General features: G+C 49.3%; 1 protein-coding gene across 48 annotated transcripts in view; it reads left to right on the top strand.

Moving 5' to 3' along the window:
• NRXN1 (neurexin 1) overlaps positions 1-17,065 on the top strand; it is a 988,232-nt gene that overhangs the window by 611,442 nt on the left and 359,725 nt on the right. For 2 of the 48 annotated variants that reach the window (XM_083733054.1, XM_083733053.1), the window contains exon 1: positions 13,939-14,238. The exons of the other annotated variants lie outside the window; for them this stretch is intronic. In XM_083733054.1, coding sequence (XP_083589180.1) covers positions 14,007-14,238 — 232 coding nt within the window. In that variant the 5' untranslated portion in view covers positions 13,939-14,006. Of the gene's footprint in view, positions 1-13,938; positions 14,239-17,065 lie in introns of those variants that run through there. 48 annotated transcript variants of the gene reach the window in all.

Genomic DNA, 17,065 nt, shown 5'->3' with positions numbered 1-17,065 from the left:
AAAGCAGGACATTCTGGGTTCAAATCAGAAACTGGGATTGCTTCTGTAAATCCAGGACTGTCCTTGGAAAATAGGGACACTTGGAGATTCTGACTTCCATGTTCAGACGCAGTGCATCTCTGAACAGCAAATGCTGAAGATAAGCAGAGAATACTCACCCCCTGCATGTCTTGCTTATGGCTTCCCAGAAGAAAAGGAGGTGGTGTGGAGACCTGCATGCATGCAGCAAAACAAACACTGACATGCCTGATGCATTCTGTCCGAATCAATAAGCATATGACGCAAATAAGCAAGCTGCCGCTCAAAAGTTGTAAGAAAGCTCCATGATTACAAAATGATTATTGCTCTGCTCTAATAACCCAGGGCATCATAAATCAGTTATTGCTATACCTAGGGTGGTTGGACACCACTTGTCTCTCAGAGGAGCTGGATGCAACCTGCTTGGGGGATGTAGAACTAGTTAGTAAAGGTAAAGGGACCCCTAACCATTAGGTCCAGTCGTGATCGACTCTGGGGCTGTGGCGCTCAACTCGCTTTATTGGCCGAGGGAGCCGGTGTACAGCTTCCGGGTCATGTGGCCAGCATGACTAAGCCGCTTCTGGTGAACCAGAGCAGTGCACAGAAACACCATTTACCTTCCCACCGGAGTGGTACCTATTGATCTACTTGCACTTTGAGGTGCTTTCGAACTGCTAGGTTGGCAGGAGCTGGGACCAAGTGACGGGAGCTCACCCCGTCACGGGGATTCGAACCGCCAACCTTCTGATCTGCAAGTCCTAGGCTCTGTGGTTTAACCCACAGTGCAAACCACGCCCCTGTAGAACTAGTTATCAGGCCAGAATTCTTATCCATTACAGGAGGTAACCACAGAAATCAATTTGGTAGCTTCTGAGCACGCCCCCAAATTGGAAAAGAGCGACTGATGTGTCAATGCCTTTCTGTATGTGAGCTAAGTGAAGTTCCCTGTTCTGGTTTGTGGGTGTGCAGGAGGCCCCTTCCTCTTTATTGTGAGCTGTCCAAAGGACTGAGAAGGACCCAGAGAACTGAGAGTGAACTTTGCAATCATTATCAGATGTGGGCTGTGTCCCCTGCAGATCAGGAACAATGGCCTTTGACTGCCTGTGGGAGTATTTTTGGTGTACCGCCACCTACGCTCAGTGTGTATATTTGTAAATAAACACCAAAATGCTTACAAGCCCCACAGCGACTTCTTTCCAAAGGAAATCAATGATGATGATGATGATGATGATGATGATGATGATGATGATAATAATAATAATAATAATAATAATTTATTTATACCCTGGGTGGCTTCCAACAAAATATTGAAATACAGTAATGCGCCAAACATTAAAAGCTTCCCTAAACAGGGCTGCCTTCAAATGTCTTCTAAAAGTCTGGTAGTTGTTTTTCTCTTTGACATCTGGTGGGAGGGCGTTCCACAGGGCGGGTGCCACCACCGAGAAGGCCCTCTGCCTGGTTCCTTGTAACTTGGCTTCTCACAGCGAGGGAACTGCCAGAAGGCCCTCGGCGTTGGACCTCAAACTTGGGTAACTGCTGCATCCTTGCAACTTCTACTTTCTTGGAGTGGTAGGTGAGTGTAACAATATTTGCAGTCTGATCTCATCTGTTTGCTTAGGGGTGCAGCGAGACTTTCTCCCAAGTAAGGTATGAAAATACATACCGTAGCCTAATTCAGAATATGCACTGTAGTGAAAAACAGGGGGGAAGAATGGCAAATTCCCCTTTATGCCTTAGGCCATGATCTGCGTTGTCTCTTTCCAACACAGTGTCCCAGCCCCCCTTATTCCGTTGCCATTCCCATCGTTACAGTTTTAGTCCTGCGAATTAATCAGAGGCCACACCGACAAAATGGCAATCTCAGAAGCTTTAGGATGTCAATAGAGTTTGATATATTTATTTGTGTAGTGCAGAATGGAAAGCAGGGTGTGGGGAGAAATAATCTGTATGTTTTGGTTATTTTAAGCTCTGCCAGTAGAGACGGTGGAGGAAATAGCAAGTTTGTGCCATATGCCCAATAAAGGCATCATTAGAAAAGCATTAGTAGATTAATCCAGCCCACTGTGTGGTTTATATGATTTGGAATGCAATAAGGTAAGTTCATTAGTTTGCCGCCTTAATGTTTTCCACTGTACCTCTGAGCAGGCAGTAGCAATTCCACTGAGGTGCGGCAGATCTCAGGAACACCTGTCAAGATAAACACAGAGCTCTCTGGGGAACCAGGTTTGGCAATGTAAGAGAGGAAAATCACAAGGGCAGGGAGGAAAGGAGAAAGCCTTCCTCACACAAGATGGGGACATGCCCCGTGCTATCTCTCTGAGCAGCATAAGCCTTTGTGCGGTGAATTTCCTTCAGCGTTGACAAAGAATGCTTCAGAGACTAGATTGTGCATTTGGTAGTATTTCATTTGGCTACAAGTGCATAGGCCAGGGGTGAGGAACCTTCTTCCATGTGAAGCTGGCATTCCCATGCAGGTAATATTCTGGTGTCCACATTCCAGTGGTGGGCGGGGCCACATGCAAAAGTGGGTGTGGCTCTTTGCACATCAGGTTGCATTCCTTGCCTTGGGAAGAGCTTTCATTTGATTTGAGTTATTGTACTTCTACGTCGCTTTCCATTCAGTTGAATCGCAAAGCGGCTTGCAAGCAATAAATAAATAACAACAGCATGACAGAAGATCACAAATACAACCCAAATTGTACAGATTAATTAAGAAATCAAAAGTGAAACAATTACAAATCATCAGTAGAACAATTATAATCTATAAAGCACTATTAACGAAACAACTAAAAAAAATAAATGAGCTAAACGGCATAATTGCAACAAAAAGTCATAGGATTCACAAAGTACGGAAGCTTTACTAATCTATAAAACTCTATTAACAACACAAACAAATAAGAACCAAAATTAAACTAAGCACTGTTGAATTCATATGCACACACTCCTCACCCCCATGACTCATAATCTTCCACTCTATTCAGCTCAATAAAAGACACATACACATAATGCCCATGGTGGCAACACACACACACACACACACACACACACACACACCAATCCATTCTTCTTCCTGGGAAGCAAGTGACATCATCACAGGTCAATGACACCTTCCACCCAGGCAAAAGCATTTGATGGGGTGTGGCCTCTGGGAGGCGGGTTGGTCTGGGGAGACTCCCAGAGACCAGACAGAGATGCTCTGAGGGACACATTTGGTCCCCCAGCCTTAGGTTCTCCACCTCAGCTGAACAAATATTCACAGGAGAGCAGAAGCAAGCACACAGGCCGTGCTAATCCTGTGGCAAATATTATCGGCACACCTCTCTTTCCCCCAATCCTCCAATTCCAGCCATTTCCAAGCTACAGAAGAAGCCACGCAGCTTCTCTCACAACTATTCCTAAGGCAGATCAGATAAAAGATTTCATCCCCCTTTATGGAGAAATGCAACTTTTCGATACATTCCAGCTTGTTGCAGCCATTCAGGTCCCCAGCTACTTAATGTACCCAGTGCTAAGGCAATAACTCAGCTTAAGCTGAACAAGCAACGAAATCCATTTGCACATGGGATTGTTTTCTCATGTGCAGCTTTATGAAGAAGACCTAATTAACTGAGGGGCAGGGGCAACTGTGGAGCCAGCTGCTCCTCCTTAAGTAGCCAAGCTTGGCCCCTTGGGATCTCAAGTAGCTAATCCCTAATCAATAACCCCCACCCCCACCCTAATAACGAGTAACGCAAGACACACCATGGACCTATGGGCTGAGATGTGAATGAAAGTGATGCAGCCATTGCTTAAGAATTCTTTTTTTTTGGGGGGGTGCAACATTCCATTTGGAGGTACAGTCACACCTTGGTTCCCGAACAGCTTAGATGTCAAACAAATCGTCTCCTGAACCTTGCAAACCCACAAGTAAGTGTTCTGGTTTGCAAACGTTTTTCAGTAGCTGAACATCTAACGCAGCTTCCGCTTGAGTGCAGGAAGCTCCTGCAGCCAATCGGAAGCTGCGCCTTGGTTTTCGAATGGTTTCAGAAGTCGAACGGACTCCCGGAATGGATTAAGTTTGAGAACCAAGGTACCACTGTACAGAATAAGTACAGGCTTTGAACCCAGATGCACAGATCCACAAGCAGGGTGAGCAGATTGTTGAACTAGCATTGTTTGCACCAGCACACTGTGGTCCTCTGCATTTGGCAGCAATCTCCAGGGAGTTGTTGATGTTTATCACTGATTACACAGTGCCATCAGAAGGCAGAGTGTCTTATGCCGTGTGAGAGTGCAGGTCCCTGCCCTGGGGAGCTTACAATCTACAATTCTGTACAAGGGGGACTATGTGGGCTGCGGGGAGTGAAGGCTAAAGGGTTAAGCAGGGAAGTGATATGTGTTTGTTTCAGTGGCAAATGCTTTGGCTTAGTTGCAGTCTGGGATGCAGAGCTGAGAGAGCTAAGTCCCTAAGTTAGTTGAGACGGGCTATGGGCACTGAAGTTGAATTACAATCACATCCAAAGCTCAGTTAACCAAAACATTCAGACGCCAGCTCATTTGCACATGCCTGAGTCCATGTATTTTACTTAACCTTTTGTGGGAAAGATATGCCTTTGGAGGCTTGGGTCAGGGAATGGAAACAGTTCTGTCCTATTGGATTCCTTTTGGCCCCTGCCTTTCCCAACACTGCCTTTCCTTCCTTCTCCCCTCCCCATGTAAACCTGACCGTCTGCAAGTTGCTTGAATTCTGTCCACATCCATAAATACATGAGTGCCCATATCTCAAGATCACCTTCCAATTGCAGCAGCTAAAAATAAAACAGAAGTATTTATGGTTTTCTTTTCTTCCCATCTGTGCATGTCATGCTGAGTTGGGTGGGGATTGCTCCCAAGTAAATGTACATGGGATTGCAACCATGCAGGCCCCAATTCTATGTGTACTTACTGTATTGAGTGGGGCTTTCTCCGGGGTTAATGTGAATAGAATTGCTGCCTTCGTCTCATTAGTACATTATGTGCTCGATGAGTGCTGCTTGTTTGTTTGTTTGTTAAATGAAGGGACTACACTATTGATGCAATATCAGCCAAGTGTTTTCAGAAAGGAAACAACTATAATTCTGCCTGTCCCCGTGTGAGAATGCCCTTTGGGGAGAATCCAGGAAAAGGCAGGAGCAAAATTAAGACATGCTAAGTTCAAAGAGTCCATATACACCTAGGCAAGTATGTGATCATAATTTTAACATCTACACAGTCTTCCGTGAGTGACATCTCATTTTGGCAGCCAACCTTTTTTTTTTCTTTTTCTTTTTCCGTGGTGGGCAGAGTTTTAGCAAAAGCTCTTCCTCCCAGGTGGGTACTGATTAAAATGAGCCCAGACCATATTTCTGTCCCTGCCCCAATGCACACTACATTGGCTAAAGCAATCATATTCCACCCTGATGACAGCAGGTGGCTAAAAAGAAAGAGAAAAAAGATGCTGCAATTCCACCTGTTTTAAATAAGACATGGTGCTTACCGTATATTTTAATAATATTTACCTACAGAGGCTTTAAACTTTTACCTTTCATTTAGGAGCTTAACTCCAAGAACGAAGAAGTCCTCATTAAGCTTTTTCAATAAAACATGAAAGGGATGAGTATGTCTGACAGCCACAATTTCCTTGAAATTGGAAAGAAATGGTTGCTCAGTTTTCTCATAAGGAAAGGGGGGTTTTTTCACCTGACCTTTTTGCTTTATGCTATAATCTCTTAAACTCTTTTAAATTACTGCAGCTTTCTCTGCTGTTTCTGTCCTCTTGACGCTCTTTCTGCCCTCTGTCTAAGGACCTCAGAGCAGGCAATTGAGAACAACCTCAATTTTTACCCTCACCACAACTCTGGAAAGTGGTGGTTTGCCTAGGAAACACTCCCCCCTGCCCAAAAAAGAGAGTGTTCTTCACAGCCAAGCAGGAATTTCAGCCTGCATTTCCATGGCCCAGCACTGCACTTCCCTCCTTGCTGAGTGGTACCTCAGGTTAAGTACTTAATTCATTCCAGAGGTCCATTCTTAACCTGAAGCTGTTCTTAACCTGAAGCACCACTTTAGCTAATGGGGCCTCCTGCTGCTGCCATGCTACCGGAGCACGATTTCTGTTCTCATCCTGAAGCTATGTTCTTAACCCGAGGTAATATTTCTGGGTTAGCGGAGTCTGTAACCTGAAGCGTATGTAACCCGAGGTACCACTGTACCTTTATTTGTTTGTGCTATGCCTCATGGCTGGGGTTCCCCTTTTTGTACGGATCACCTTATTTCATCCAGGCTCACCAAATCTGAAGGCTTTTGTTGTGAAACTCTGCAGCTTTAGAGGTTTTGAGAGGCTTGGTTCCCCTGCTGTGTTGTCAGGATGCACAGAGGTCCTGTAAGTCCAGTTAAAATAAGGAACCCCACAAACTCATTTCATTGCAAGAGTACAGCCTGGGGTCTATGCACCAACTCTGATGCATGAGAAGCACATAATTGGATTTCAACTGTATCAGCAATTCTGGTGAACAACACTTTTACTATGCAGATAATAAATAAAGCAGGTGTATCATTGCCAAGGGCTGTAATTCAGAGGCCTTGCCAGCAGAAGGACCCTGGTTCAATCCTCAATGGAATCTCCAGGTAGGGTTGGGAGAAACCCCTGCCTGAAAAACCTGGAAGAGCCTCATCAGTGTAAACAATGTTGAGCAAGATGGACTAAAGGTCTGACTCAATATAAGGCAGCTTCCCATGTTCCAGGAGCCTAGATTTTTATTTTGGGGAACCTTGATTTTAAGCCAATCTGGATTGATTGTGTGACCTGGGTCAAGGTCAGTTGCTTTCAGTTTCTTTCTCTTTGGCAGAACCTATGCTGTGGAATACACACCCCCCCCCCCGAGATGTGTCTGGCATCTGTGTTATATAGCCTTTGTCATATGCTAAAGACACACCTTTTCTGGTCCCTGTCTGTCTATGTATCTATATATTTGGTGTTGGCATTAATTGGTCTCAAGAAGCAATGGAGTGTGCCTCTGGGGGGTGAAGTCAAACCGCTGCATTAGAAGCACAGAGGTGACCTCTCTGGGATGCAAGCCTGGACAGTGTGTATGGAGGTCCTGGGCTGCCCATATGGCAATACCCCCCCCCCTCGGCCATGCTGGTGTAGTCCAAAGGAAAGCAGAGCCATACCCTTGGCACCACCTTGGGTGCAGGAGTTCCTGGAAGGAGGTGCATAAGGCACCATCCAACTATCTTAGGGACTGCACTCCAGATGTGTGTAGGGTTTACACCTTAGCCTGTTCTTCTCCTGAAGAAGTCAGAGGAGGTTTAGGACCAGAGTTTTCCTTCTCCAAGATGGGCTACCTTCCCAGGTTGACGAGCCCCATCTCCCCCTCACATCCCTCTACAGAAGCGGTTCTCAAACTGTGGGTCCCCAGATGTTGTTGGACTACATCTCCCATCATCCCTGACCACTGGTCATGCTGGCTAGGAATGATGGGAGTTGTAGTCCAACAACATCTGGGGATCCACAGGTTGAGAAACACTGCCCTACAGCATGTGTAGAAACCGCCTTCTTGACTGTTGAACCCACTATTTGTCTTGTCCGCTCAATCTGCCTGTCTTTGCATGCAGAGGAAGTCCCTACCTCACCAAGGGTTTAAGACCCATTGGCTACCCTCACCTGGTTTAGCCGGCCAGTCAAAGCCGTTCCCTGGGTGTGGCCGCTGACCTTGTATTTTTACATTGGTGTAACCCACTGGGACTTCACAGTGAAGGGCTGGATAGGGAATCTAAATCAAACTATAACAGTTCTGTAAAATATAAAGATTAGTGTCTTGCCTCACAGGCTTGCTGTGTACTTAAGGACTGTGAAGGGGGGAAATCATATCTAACACCTCCAGGTCCAGAAAAGAATGATGTCTATATATACATGGTAATCTGATGGAATATAAGTCGACCCAGTTTCACTTGTGGTTCTGTCATCCTGGGTAGAATTTCATGAACAAAAAATAAATAGTAAGATGTACACTAATCCTAAGAGTCAGGGAGGAGAGATACTGGGAAGCAGTTTCAAAAAACAACAGTGTACGTCAAGGGATGCAGCAACCCTTGAAAGCCGGCCTGCTCTCTGGGGAGCTGTCCAGCATCTGAAACAAAACACTGGCTTCCAAGCTCGTAATATATATATATATATATATATATATATATATATATATATATATGCGCACTCCTGGATTCCTGGATCAGACCAACAGTTCATCTAATTCAGCATTCTGCTTCAGACAGCAGCCCATCTGTTGTGCCATCGCAAAGTGCCCACACAGGGCATCAAGGCAGCAGCCTTCTACTGCATCTCCTCTGACACTTGGTCTTCAGAGGGACGCTGACTCTCAACACAAACCACAGGCTCTTGTGCTCAGGTCCTGCTTGCATGTTTCCCACAGGCATCCGGTTGGCCACTGTGAAAGCAGGATAGCAACAACAACAATTACTATTATTATTATTATTATTATTATTATTATTTATACCCCGCCCTTCCCAGTTCAGAAAACCAAGCTCAGAGTGGCTAACAACAAATTTAAAACACTTAATTGATGCAACAAAAAAAAACAGCTTAAAATACAATATAAAACGTGAATAACAATAAATTCAGAATTCAAAAATCAATTTAGGGGGGAAATCCATCCAATAAACATTAGATGATCACCAGCACTAGCTGGCTAAATTAGTCCTATTTGGGCCAGCGAGGAGACCAGGGGAAAATTAGCTGTGGGATCCCAGGGTGTGTAATCTTCAAAAAAAGGGGAAGGGGAGGGAAGGAAGGGGAACAAAAGATCAGGCTAAGTTTAAGTTGAAAGCCAGGTGGAATAGTTCTGTCTTACAGGCCCTGTGGAAGGAAGTTAAATCCTGCAGGGCCCTGGTCTCATGGAACAGAGCATTCCACCAGGTCAGAGCCATTACTGAGAAGGCCCTGGCCCTGGTGGAGGATAATCTGACTTCCTTAGGGCCCGGGACCTCTGCACTATGATTATTCATGAACCTTAAGGTGCACTGTGGAGCATATCAGGAGAGGCGGTCCCGTAAATACGAGGGCCACAAAGGGCTTTAAAGGTCAAAACCAGCACCTTAAACCTGTCCCGAATCTCCACTGGGAGCCAGTGCAGAATGGTGGACTAGCTGGGTCATTGGCCTGATCCAACAGGCTTTCCTTGTGTTCTTATGTGGGTTAGCTTTTGATGGGGGTCCGAAACATCCATGTGTTTCTGTTGGTGAAGGTAGGGGCAGGGATTGTCCTACTACCATCCCAGAATAGTATCCCTGCTAGGATGAAAAGCTGCCTGAGAGCCCCCAAGTTCTGAAGCCTCTTTCAATGCACTGGGTAACTTATTATTCAACCAGTTAAACTTTAAGCAAATCACCGGCTGGGGGGGGTGTGTCAATGGGTTGTTATTGAACTACATGCAGGGTCAATTTTGCATGGGGGTTCTGTTCCTGGTTCCTTTGTGCATGCCCTGCCCAGTTATGCCCCCCCCCTGTTCCACACCGCACTCATTCTGCCTTTTTCCATGTCCCAAAGGACCTGTGACTCAGTGATTGCATGTCAGTTGGATGCACCTAAAATTGTCGCCGCCTGTATATATGAATTGCGCCTTTGATATTCATGCAGATTTTGAACAAATCCTGCTGTTTAACATCTACACGAAAGCCCTTGGGTGTGTCCTATGCGGCCCTCTCTGCTCTATAGACTTGATTCAGGATATAGAATACAGTGGACGCTTGGGTTGTGAACATGATCCATGCAGGAGGCACGTTCACAACCCACAGTGCTGCGTCTGCACACACACAGGTTGCCATTTGGCGCCTCTGCACATGCGCAAAGCACAATTGAGTGCTTCTGCGCATGCATGACCACTGAAACCCGGAAGTAACCCGTTCTGGTACTTCTGGGTTTCGGCGCACCCATAACCCAAAAAAACACAACCTGAAGGGTCTGTAACCCGAGGTATGACTGTAGTAGAATTGCAGCATTGGAAGGGACCCTGAGAGTCATCTAGTCCAACCCCCTGCAATGCAGAAATCGCAAGTAAAGCAACCATGAAAGGTGGCCAACCAATGCCTGCTTAAAAACCTCTAAGGAATGAAAGTCCACCACTTCCCAAGGGGGCCTGCACCCCTGTCAAATGTGTATGAGTGACAGGTTGAGAGATACATTTTTTTGCTTCTCTCTTAAACTTTTTCCAGTTGGACTGCTGTGGTTACTTTTGCCCAGTGTGTAATTAAGAGCAGCTTTTTAGCATAAGCAAACTGTCAAGTTTAGATGTGAGCAGCATTAAGTAATCTGCTTCTATAAAACACAGGGGCAGAAGTGTACGCATTACTTTTCAATTTTTTTGTCGACCAAAGAGCGCCGGCTTGAGAGTGAATTACTAAATCTTGCCCCCCCCCCAAAAAAAAAACATATAATGGCAGAAAATGTTGTTTGATCTAGAAATGCTGGAACAAAGAAAACTGAACATTAGTGTTTAGCACACTTTGTTGTGCCCAGGTGTGGGAACTGCCAGGGCTTTGTGTCTGTAACAGGTAGCTGCTTTTGAAGTATATAGCATTCAATTACAAGTGGGGATATCCTTTGTTGGTCTCTGACAGTTCTTTGAATAGAACTCTAGCATTTCCCTCCCCCCTTTAAGGGTGTCTTGGTGTGTTGCTCTTGGGAATTTATGTTTGTTTGAGTTATTATTTCTGCAAAGCTTTCCAGAATGCTTCTTAGTTTTTGAAAAACCTTCCTCTTACTTTAAGGACCCTTAATAACCATTAAAACAACAACAACAACAACAACCCTGAGGTCACCAATTCAAATCATGACTCTTCCTCAACTTCTCCCAACCCCCCAAAATTGGGCACAAATAATGACCTGCCCTACAGGATTGTTGTAGGAATGAATGAAAACATGATGGCAAAATGCTCCACACATTCTAAAGTGTTCAAAAGCATTACCCTGTTTTCTCCTGACCAACAACCCTGCCAGGCTCTTGTGTGATAGTGATTGGTGCGTAGTCACTGGAGAGTTTCATGATGAAGCAGGAATTTGAAAATAAGTCTCAGGAAGACACCATCAAAAGTGACATCACACATACACCTTCGTAGATCTTTTAATGTTTGTTTATGGTTCATAGCAGGAGTGAGGGACCTTTTGGGTTCCACATGCCAGATCCTTTTAAGGTTCAAGCAAGGGCCAAATTTGACAGGTGTATGTCACAATGATGCCAGGCAATTTGGTGCTTTAAAGACCTGAAATTGGCACCCAGGCACCCAGGTGCTGCTAAAATGAAGGTTTCTTCCTCAGGAGGTTTGCACTAAAACCACCACTAAGGTAAGCACCCCACCTTCCTTTGTTTTAGCAGTGTTGTAGCATTGCTAAAATGGGACGCGGGTGGCGCTGTGGATTAAACCACAGAGCCTAGGGCTTGCCGATCAGAAGGCCGGCGGTTCGAATCCCCACGACAGAGTGAGCTCCTGTTGCCCAGTCCCTGCTCCTGCCCACCTAGCAGTTCGAAAGCACGTCAAAGTGCAAGTAGATAAATAGGTACCGCTCTGGCGGTAAGGTAAATGGCGTTTCTGTGCGCTGCTCTGGTTCGCCAGAAGCAGCTTAGTCATGCTGGCCACATGACCTGGAAGCTGTACGCCAGCTCCCTCGGCCAGTAAAATGAGATGAGCACCACAACCCCAGAGTCGGTCACAACTGGACCTAATGGTCAGGGGTCCCTTTACCTTTTTAGCATTGCTAAAACGAAGAGGGAAAACTTCAGCAGGGTTTCAGTGCTGGAAACTTCTTCCTTAAAATTTACTGTTAGGAAATGTGTTGATAGTTGAAATCATGAGATGTGGGTTTGGAACCTCTTCATTCCTGCATGCGGCACTAGGGCTGGTTTACATGTGCGTATACTTTAAATTTATTTTGGCAGTTGGCAGGTGAGTGCGCAAAGTGGCTCCATCACAAAGCAAGTTTTTGCAGTGATGCTGTCGCTGCCATGGCCCATTCTACATGCAAGACTTTGCTTGTGGATCTGGAAGTCACCAAGCGAGGACAATGCATGTGTGAATGGTGCAACATCCCCATGTGCATATTCAGGCACTGGAGGGAATCCTTTGGGGAAGGTCCTTAAGTCAGTGGCAGAACACATGATCAGCTCAGTGCATTCAAGGAGAGCCCAGAGAGAGCCAAGTTGGAAACCTTGGAGAACCTGTGTGAGTAGCTGGTTTGGGGACTACAGTTCCCATCTTCCCTGACCACTAGGCTTACCAGCTAGGGATGGTGGGAATTGTAGTCCAAAAACAGCTGAATGCCCAAGTTTGGGAAACCCTGGTGTAGAAAGTACTGAGCCCTGTATTGAAGCCTAAACAATTGTAACAAAGCAACCACATTTCACCCTCCTTACTATCTTCCCCTGTCGAATTTCATACTTCTTGGGGCAGGGAGCCGACTTCTGCACACTTATGACACCATATAAATAAACAAGGATTATAGAGATAATTACAATGGTACCTCGGGTTAAGTACTTAATTCGTTCTGGAGGTCCGTTCTTAACCTGAAACTGTTCTTAACCTTAGCTCATGGGGCCTCCCGCTGCCGCCGCGCCGCCGAAGCACAATATCTGTTCTCATCCTGAAGCAAAGTCCTTAACCTCCGGTACTATTTCTGGGTTAGTGGAGTCTGTAACCTGAAGCGTATGTAATATGAAGCGTATGTAACCCGAGGTACCACTGTATAACCAAACATCAACATCTTCATCATAGCAGAACAGAGAGTTTTCCGTAAGCCTTTGCTCCTTAAAAAGCGCCTTGATCTCTGAGCGCCGGTGGCCACTGGTCTCCCCACTCCGGCTAAACTCTCCCCGACGCACTAGCTTAACGGGACACCCTTTGAACACAGGGTCGGCATTTTTACCAACCCCAAATATCTGGAGTTTTGCGACCTCCGCGGATCCCGCACCCCATCATTCCCCCCGGCCCTGTCTTGGTCTCTCTCCCTCGCCCCCAAAGTACCCAGCCGAGTACAGCGCCCCCCAGCCCGTGTGCGCGCCGCAGCGCCCGGCTGCCACATGGCTCGCTGCTGCTTCTGTGGCGGAACCCTCCCGAGCGCAGGGGCATCAGGTGCCGCCGGCGCCGCTTCCTTGCTCCCCCCTCGGCCGGTCCTCTGCATTGCATGCCGGCGCCGGTGATTTGCTGTGGGGAGACTGCAGATTTGCATAGCGCTCGCTCGCCTCGCCTCCTCCGCCGCCAGCCCGCGTGGCTCGCTCCGCGCTCGCTCTCGCCCGCCCCCCTCGCCGCGCTGGCTCAGTGCAGACGCGGGCAATGGATGCTCGCTGCAAAGCCGCCTCCTGCCCGCCGCCGCCGCCGTCCTCCTCCTCCTCCGCCTCGCCGCGTCCCCCTGCTTCGCCGCCGTCTCGCTGGCAATAGGCAGAGAGCGGGGAGCGAGAGGGAGCTCGCCGGGGGAGCTGCTGCTGCCGCTGCCGCCGCCGCCGCCTCGTGCGTTCTTGGCGCGCCTTTGGCGAGGGAAGCGCTCGTGGCTCGCTCCGCTGAATGGATTGCCCCCCGCGGCCGCCGCCGCCGCCGCTCTTCGTCGGGGATCCGGCGCCCCGTGCGCGCCCCGTCGGCCCCCCGCCCCGTCGACCGACGCCTGCTTTGTGGATTATGGAAGAGAACCCCCGGAGCGTCGCTTGCTAGTGGAGCTACCGCGTGAATGAGCGCTGGAGGCTCCTCGGGGCTGTCCCCGCCGCGATTCCTTTGCCTGGGGGACCCGGCGGCGCTCCTCGGCCGCCTCTGAAGGATGGTGGGGCCTCTCCGGGGCAAGACGGGACTCCGGGCGAGGGATCGGTGCCTGGCAGAAGCGCCAGCTCCGACGACGCGCCGCTTGGTGCGGTGAGACGCCCGCGCGCGGCTCCCTCTCCCAAAGTTTGCCTGGCTGCTGCCGCCGCGCTGGGGTGGGGGGACACCCCCGCCCCGCTATGCCCCCACGGATGGGGGAGCTGGCCCTCTCCGAACCCGCGCCGTCGTCGCGAGGCCGCCTGGCCCTGCTCTGGATACTCCCATTGACTCTCAGCGGCCTCCTCGGGGTGGCGTGGGGCGCCTCCAGTTTAGGGGCGCCGCACATCCACCATTTCCATGGCAGCAGCAGCAAGCACCCGTCCGTGCCTATCGCGATCTACAGGTCCCCGGCTTCCTTACGAGGCGGACACGGTGGGTTCACGGGTGGCTGGGCGGCGGAGGGAGGGACGGACGAGGGGGTTGAGAGCCTCGACGGGGAGCACCTCGGCTGTGGCCACCTGGAAAGAGAGTGGCGCGCACACGTGGCGGCGGGGTGCGAGTGGACTCTGGATAAGAAGCACCCATGGAGTGGGGCTTAGTTGCTGGGGGTTCTCTCTGCCCCCCTCCTCATCTAGGATCGATGGGTTAGGAAAGGGCGGAGGAGAGGAATGAATTCCCCTGCCTGCACGGAGGTTTGGGGAAGCCAACGATCACCTGCCTTGGCGAAGCCAGAGCCTATGTACAGGCGCCTGCTTGGCAAAAAAAAGGCGCAGTAATCCTGTTGCCATTTGTGGTGTCGCGGGGGGTTGCGATCTAGTGGTTTTGTTGGCGTTGAGCACCGGGGATCTTTCGGAGGTTTTGTGCGCCTGCTCTCTCGCTGATGGTTGGGAGAATCATGGGGCACAGAGAGAGAAGCGCAAGGGACCGAGGTGGGCATGAAGAAGGAGGGAGCCAGCCGCCCTCGATGGCCGGAGGGAGAGGAGACCGGCTCTGGGCGATCGCTAGGACTGTTGGAGTAGAAACCCATCAATGTACCTGAGGGGAAGGGGAAGACACACCCCCTCGGCAGAGGCGGAGAAAGGGAAGATGAGGGCGCTGCAGCCTCTTTCACGCGGGGAGAGGGTGGCTTTAACCCAGTTCCCTTCCTCCCCCCCCCCCCAAGTCTCTGCTGAAAGGGGTAGTAGTAGCACTGCTCGCTATGTCCCTTCAGCTTGCTTTCAAAGGTGGGCAGAGATAGAAGATGAAGATTTAAAGGGGGAGGGCAGCCTTCACTCTTTTTCTGAGGCTCCCCAATGCCAGCCTGGTTTCTCCAGCCCTCTGGATGGGTCCATATTGGGAGGGGCAGGTGGGGAAAGAAGGCTCCTCCCCCTTGTTTGGGGGACAAAGCTCCTCTGCCTGACGGTCTGTACAGTTTAGTCCTCCGGGGAGGAGGGAAAAGGTACCCGCCAGCGGGAGAGGGTGTGTGCAGCAGGCGTCTGTTCCGGATAACTTGTTTGGGTTCAGGATTGGGAACGCGTTGGGAGCTGTGGTGGCCTCTGTGTCGCTTTCGTGAGATGCACCCCGTTGACCACCCGAGAGAACCATCTTGCTTCTTGGAAAGGCTCCGCAAGCCCTGAAACGGTCGCTGCCTGCCTGCTCCGTGGCTGCTGTTCTGACCAGCAGCGTTGTCAAACAAGAGAAACAAATTCTGCCTTCCTAGCAATGGCAGGAGGAGGCTCCCTGTTCCCTCTCTCACCCCCTCGTTTTCCTTTTCCCAGCAGGAGTAGCACTTTGGTCACACAAGGGTACATTGGGGCGTGTGTGCTTTCCTGTTCTCCTTAATATTGGGAGATCACCCTCTCTGCCCGTGGTGGTTGGTGGTGGTGGAGCATTCCACTCTGCCTCACTCCCCGCTTGCCTTCCCTTTGTCGTCCCTTCCTCCAGATCTCCATCTCTCAGGAGTCTTCTTCAGAAAGGTTTATGTAAAAGGACAGTGGATTCTGGTGTTGGTGAAAACAAAGAGCGTTGGGAGAAGGGGCCAGGCATTTGTGGCGTTCCAGGGGCTTGCATTATTAACCCACCTTTCCTGCAGTGCTTTAAAAAAAAGTAGGTGAGGCTCATGTATGGCATCTGTAGTTGCAAGATGCCCACCTGGCTTGGCACATCTCTGTGTGTGTGCCTGTGAGAGGCAGGAATTGAGCTGCCGCTGCTTGCTTTGTGGGAGCTGACCAGCAGCTCCTTTTCCATGGTGGGGTGAGATCACAGGACAGCAGGGACCGTTTGGCCGCAGTGAAACTTCATTTGCCCACGGAGTGGTCAACTAGAGCCCAGCATCTTCACTGTTGCTTTCTACGCATCTGGCGCGCCCTGGAGAGGGCGAGGCAGAGAGGAGGAGGTCCCGTGCCCCCCACTCCACTCACCCCACACATATACTTGTACATCTTTCTCTGCGCGTGAAGTCAGACCACGAATAAATCTGCTGGCATGCTTTTCCTTTAAACACCGCCGAGATGCGCTTATTTTTATCTCTCCCCAGCCAGCCCCCGTGGATCCAGCTCCCCGCCCCACGCCCAAGTTCAAACGCGCTGGGGAGGAGGAGTGGGGTGCGGTGAGTCTGTGGGTCCGCTGGCGCTTGTAGCCGAAGCCCCTCCGCTGTGGAGAAGGCTTCTGATAATTACACTCCTTCCAATTATCTCGGGCTAAAATCGATGGACTAAAACTCAGGTTGTCTAATTAGATAAAGGGCCCCGGCTGAGAAGCAAGCCCCCTAATTGTGGAAAGGCAACTGTAATGGACTCAATGTGTGTTTGTGGCAGGCGGGGGTCGGCTCCTGATGCTGGGCAGAGGAACTCTGCTGCTACAGCTGTGGTTTTAGCTGAGGCTTTGAATTCCGAGAGACACACACGCACGCACTAACCTTTTCTTTGCTACCGTCTCTGTCTCTAGATCTACATTCCCACGCATGCTTGTGTACCAACTTGCTGATGTGGTACTAATAGAAGCAGCTGGCGGAGTGGAAATTCCACGGGATGTGCCCCTCTGCTTTTAGGATTTTGAGCACAGTCTCTCTTTTCATTAAAAAAGAGCATTAAGAAGCTTCGTCGCTCTTCATCTTCATATCTTTGCCATGCTTCATTTTCACTATCATGTGGCGTGTCATTCACAAGCTTCGCAAGGTAGCAGAGCGATCTTCCGGTGGCGAGCCATTGCGTCTTTGTGTAAAAGTGACCCAGTTGAGGCTGAGTGACAGTCCTTGGCTGGCTTTTGATGTCTGTTGTTT

Source organism: Podarcis gaigeae (assembly GCF_964106915.1).
Source record: "Podarcis gaigeae genome assembly, chromosome: 3".
NCBI classification, from domain to species: Eukaryota; Metazoa; Chordata; class Lepidosauria; order Squamata; family Lacertidae; genus Podarcis; species Podarcis gaigeae.
The sequence above is the reverse complement of the archived record's forward strand: the minus strand, read 5'-3'. Positions and strand labels throughout refer to the sequence as shown.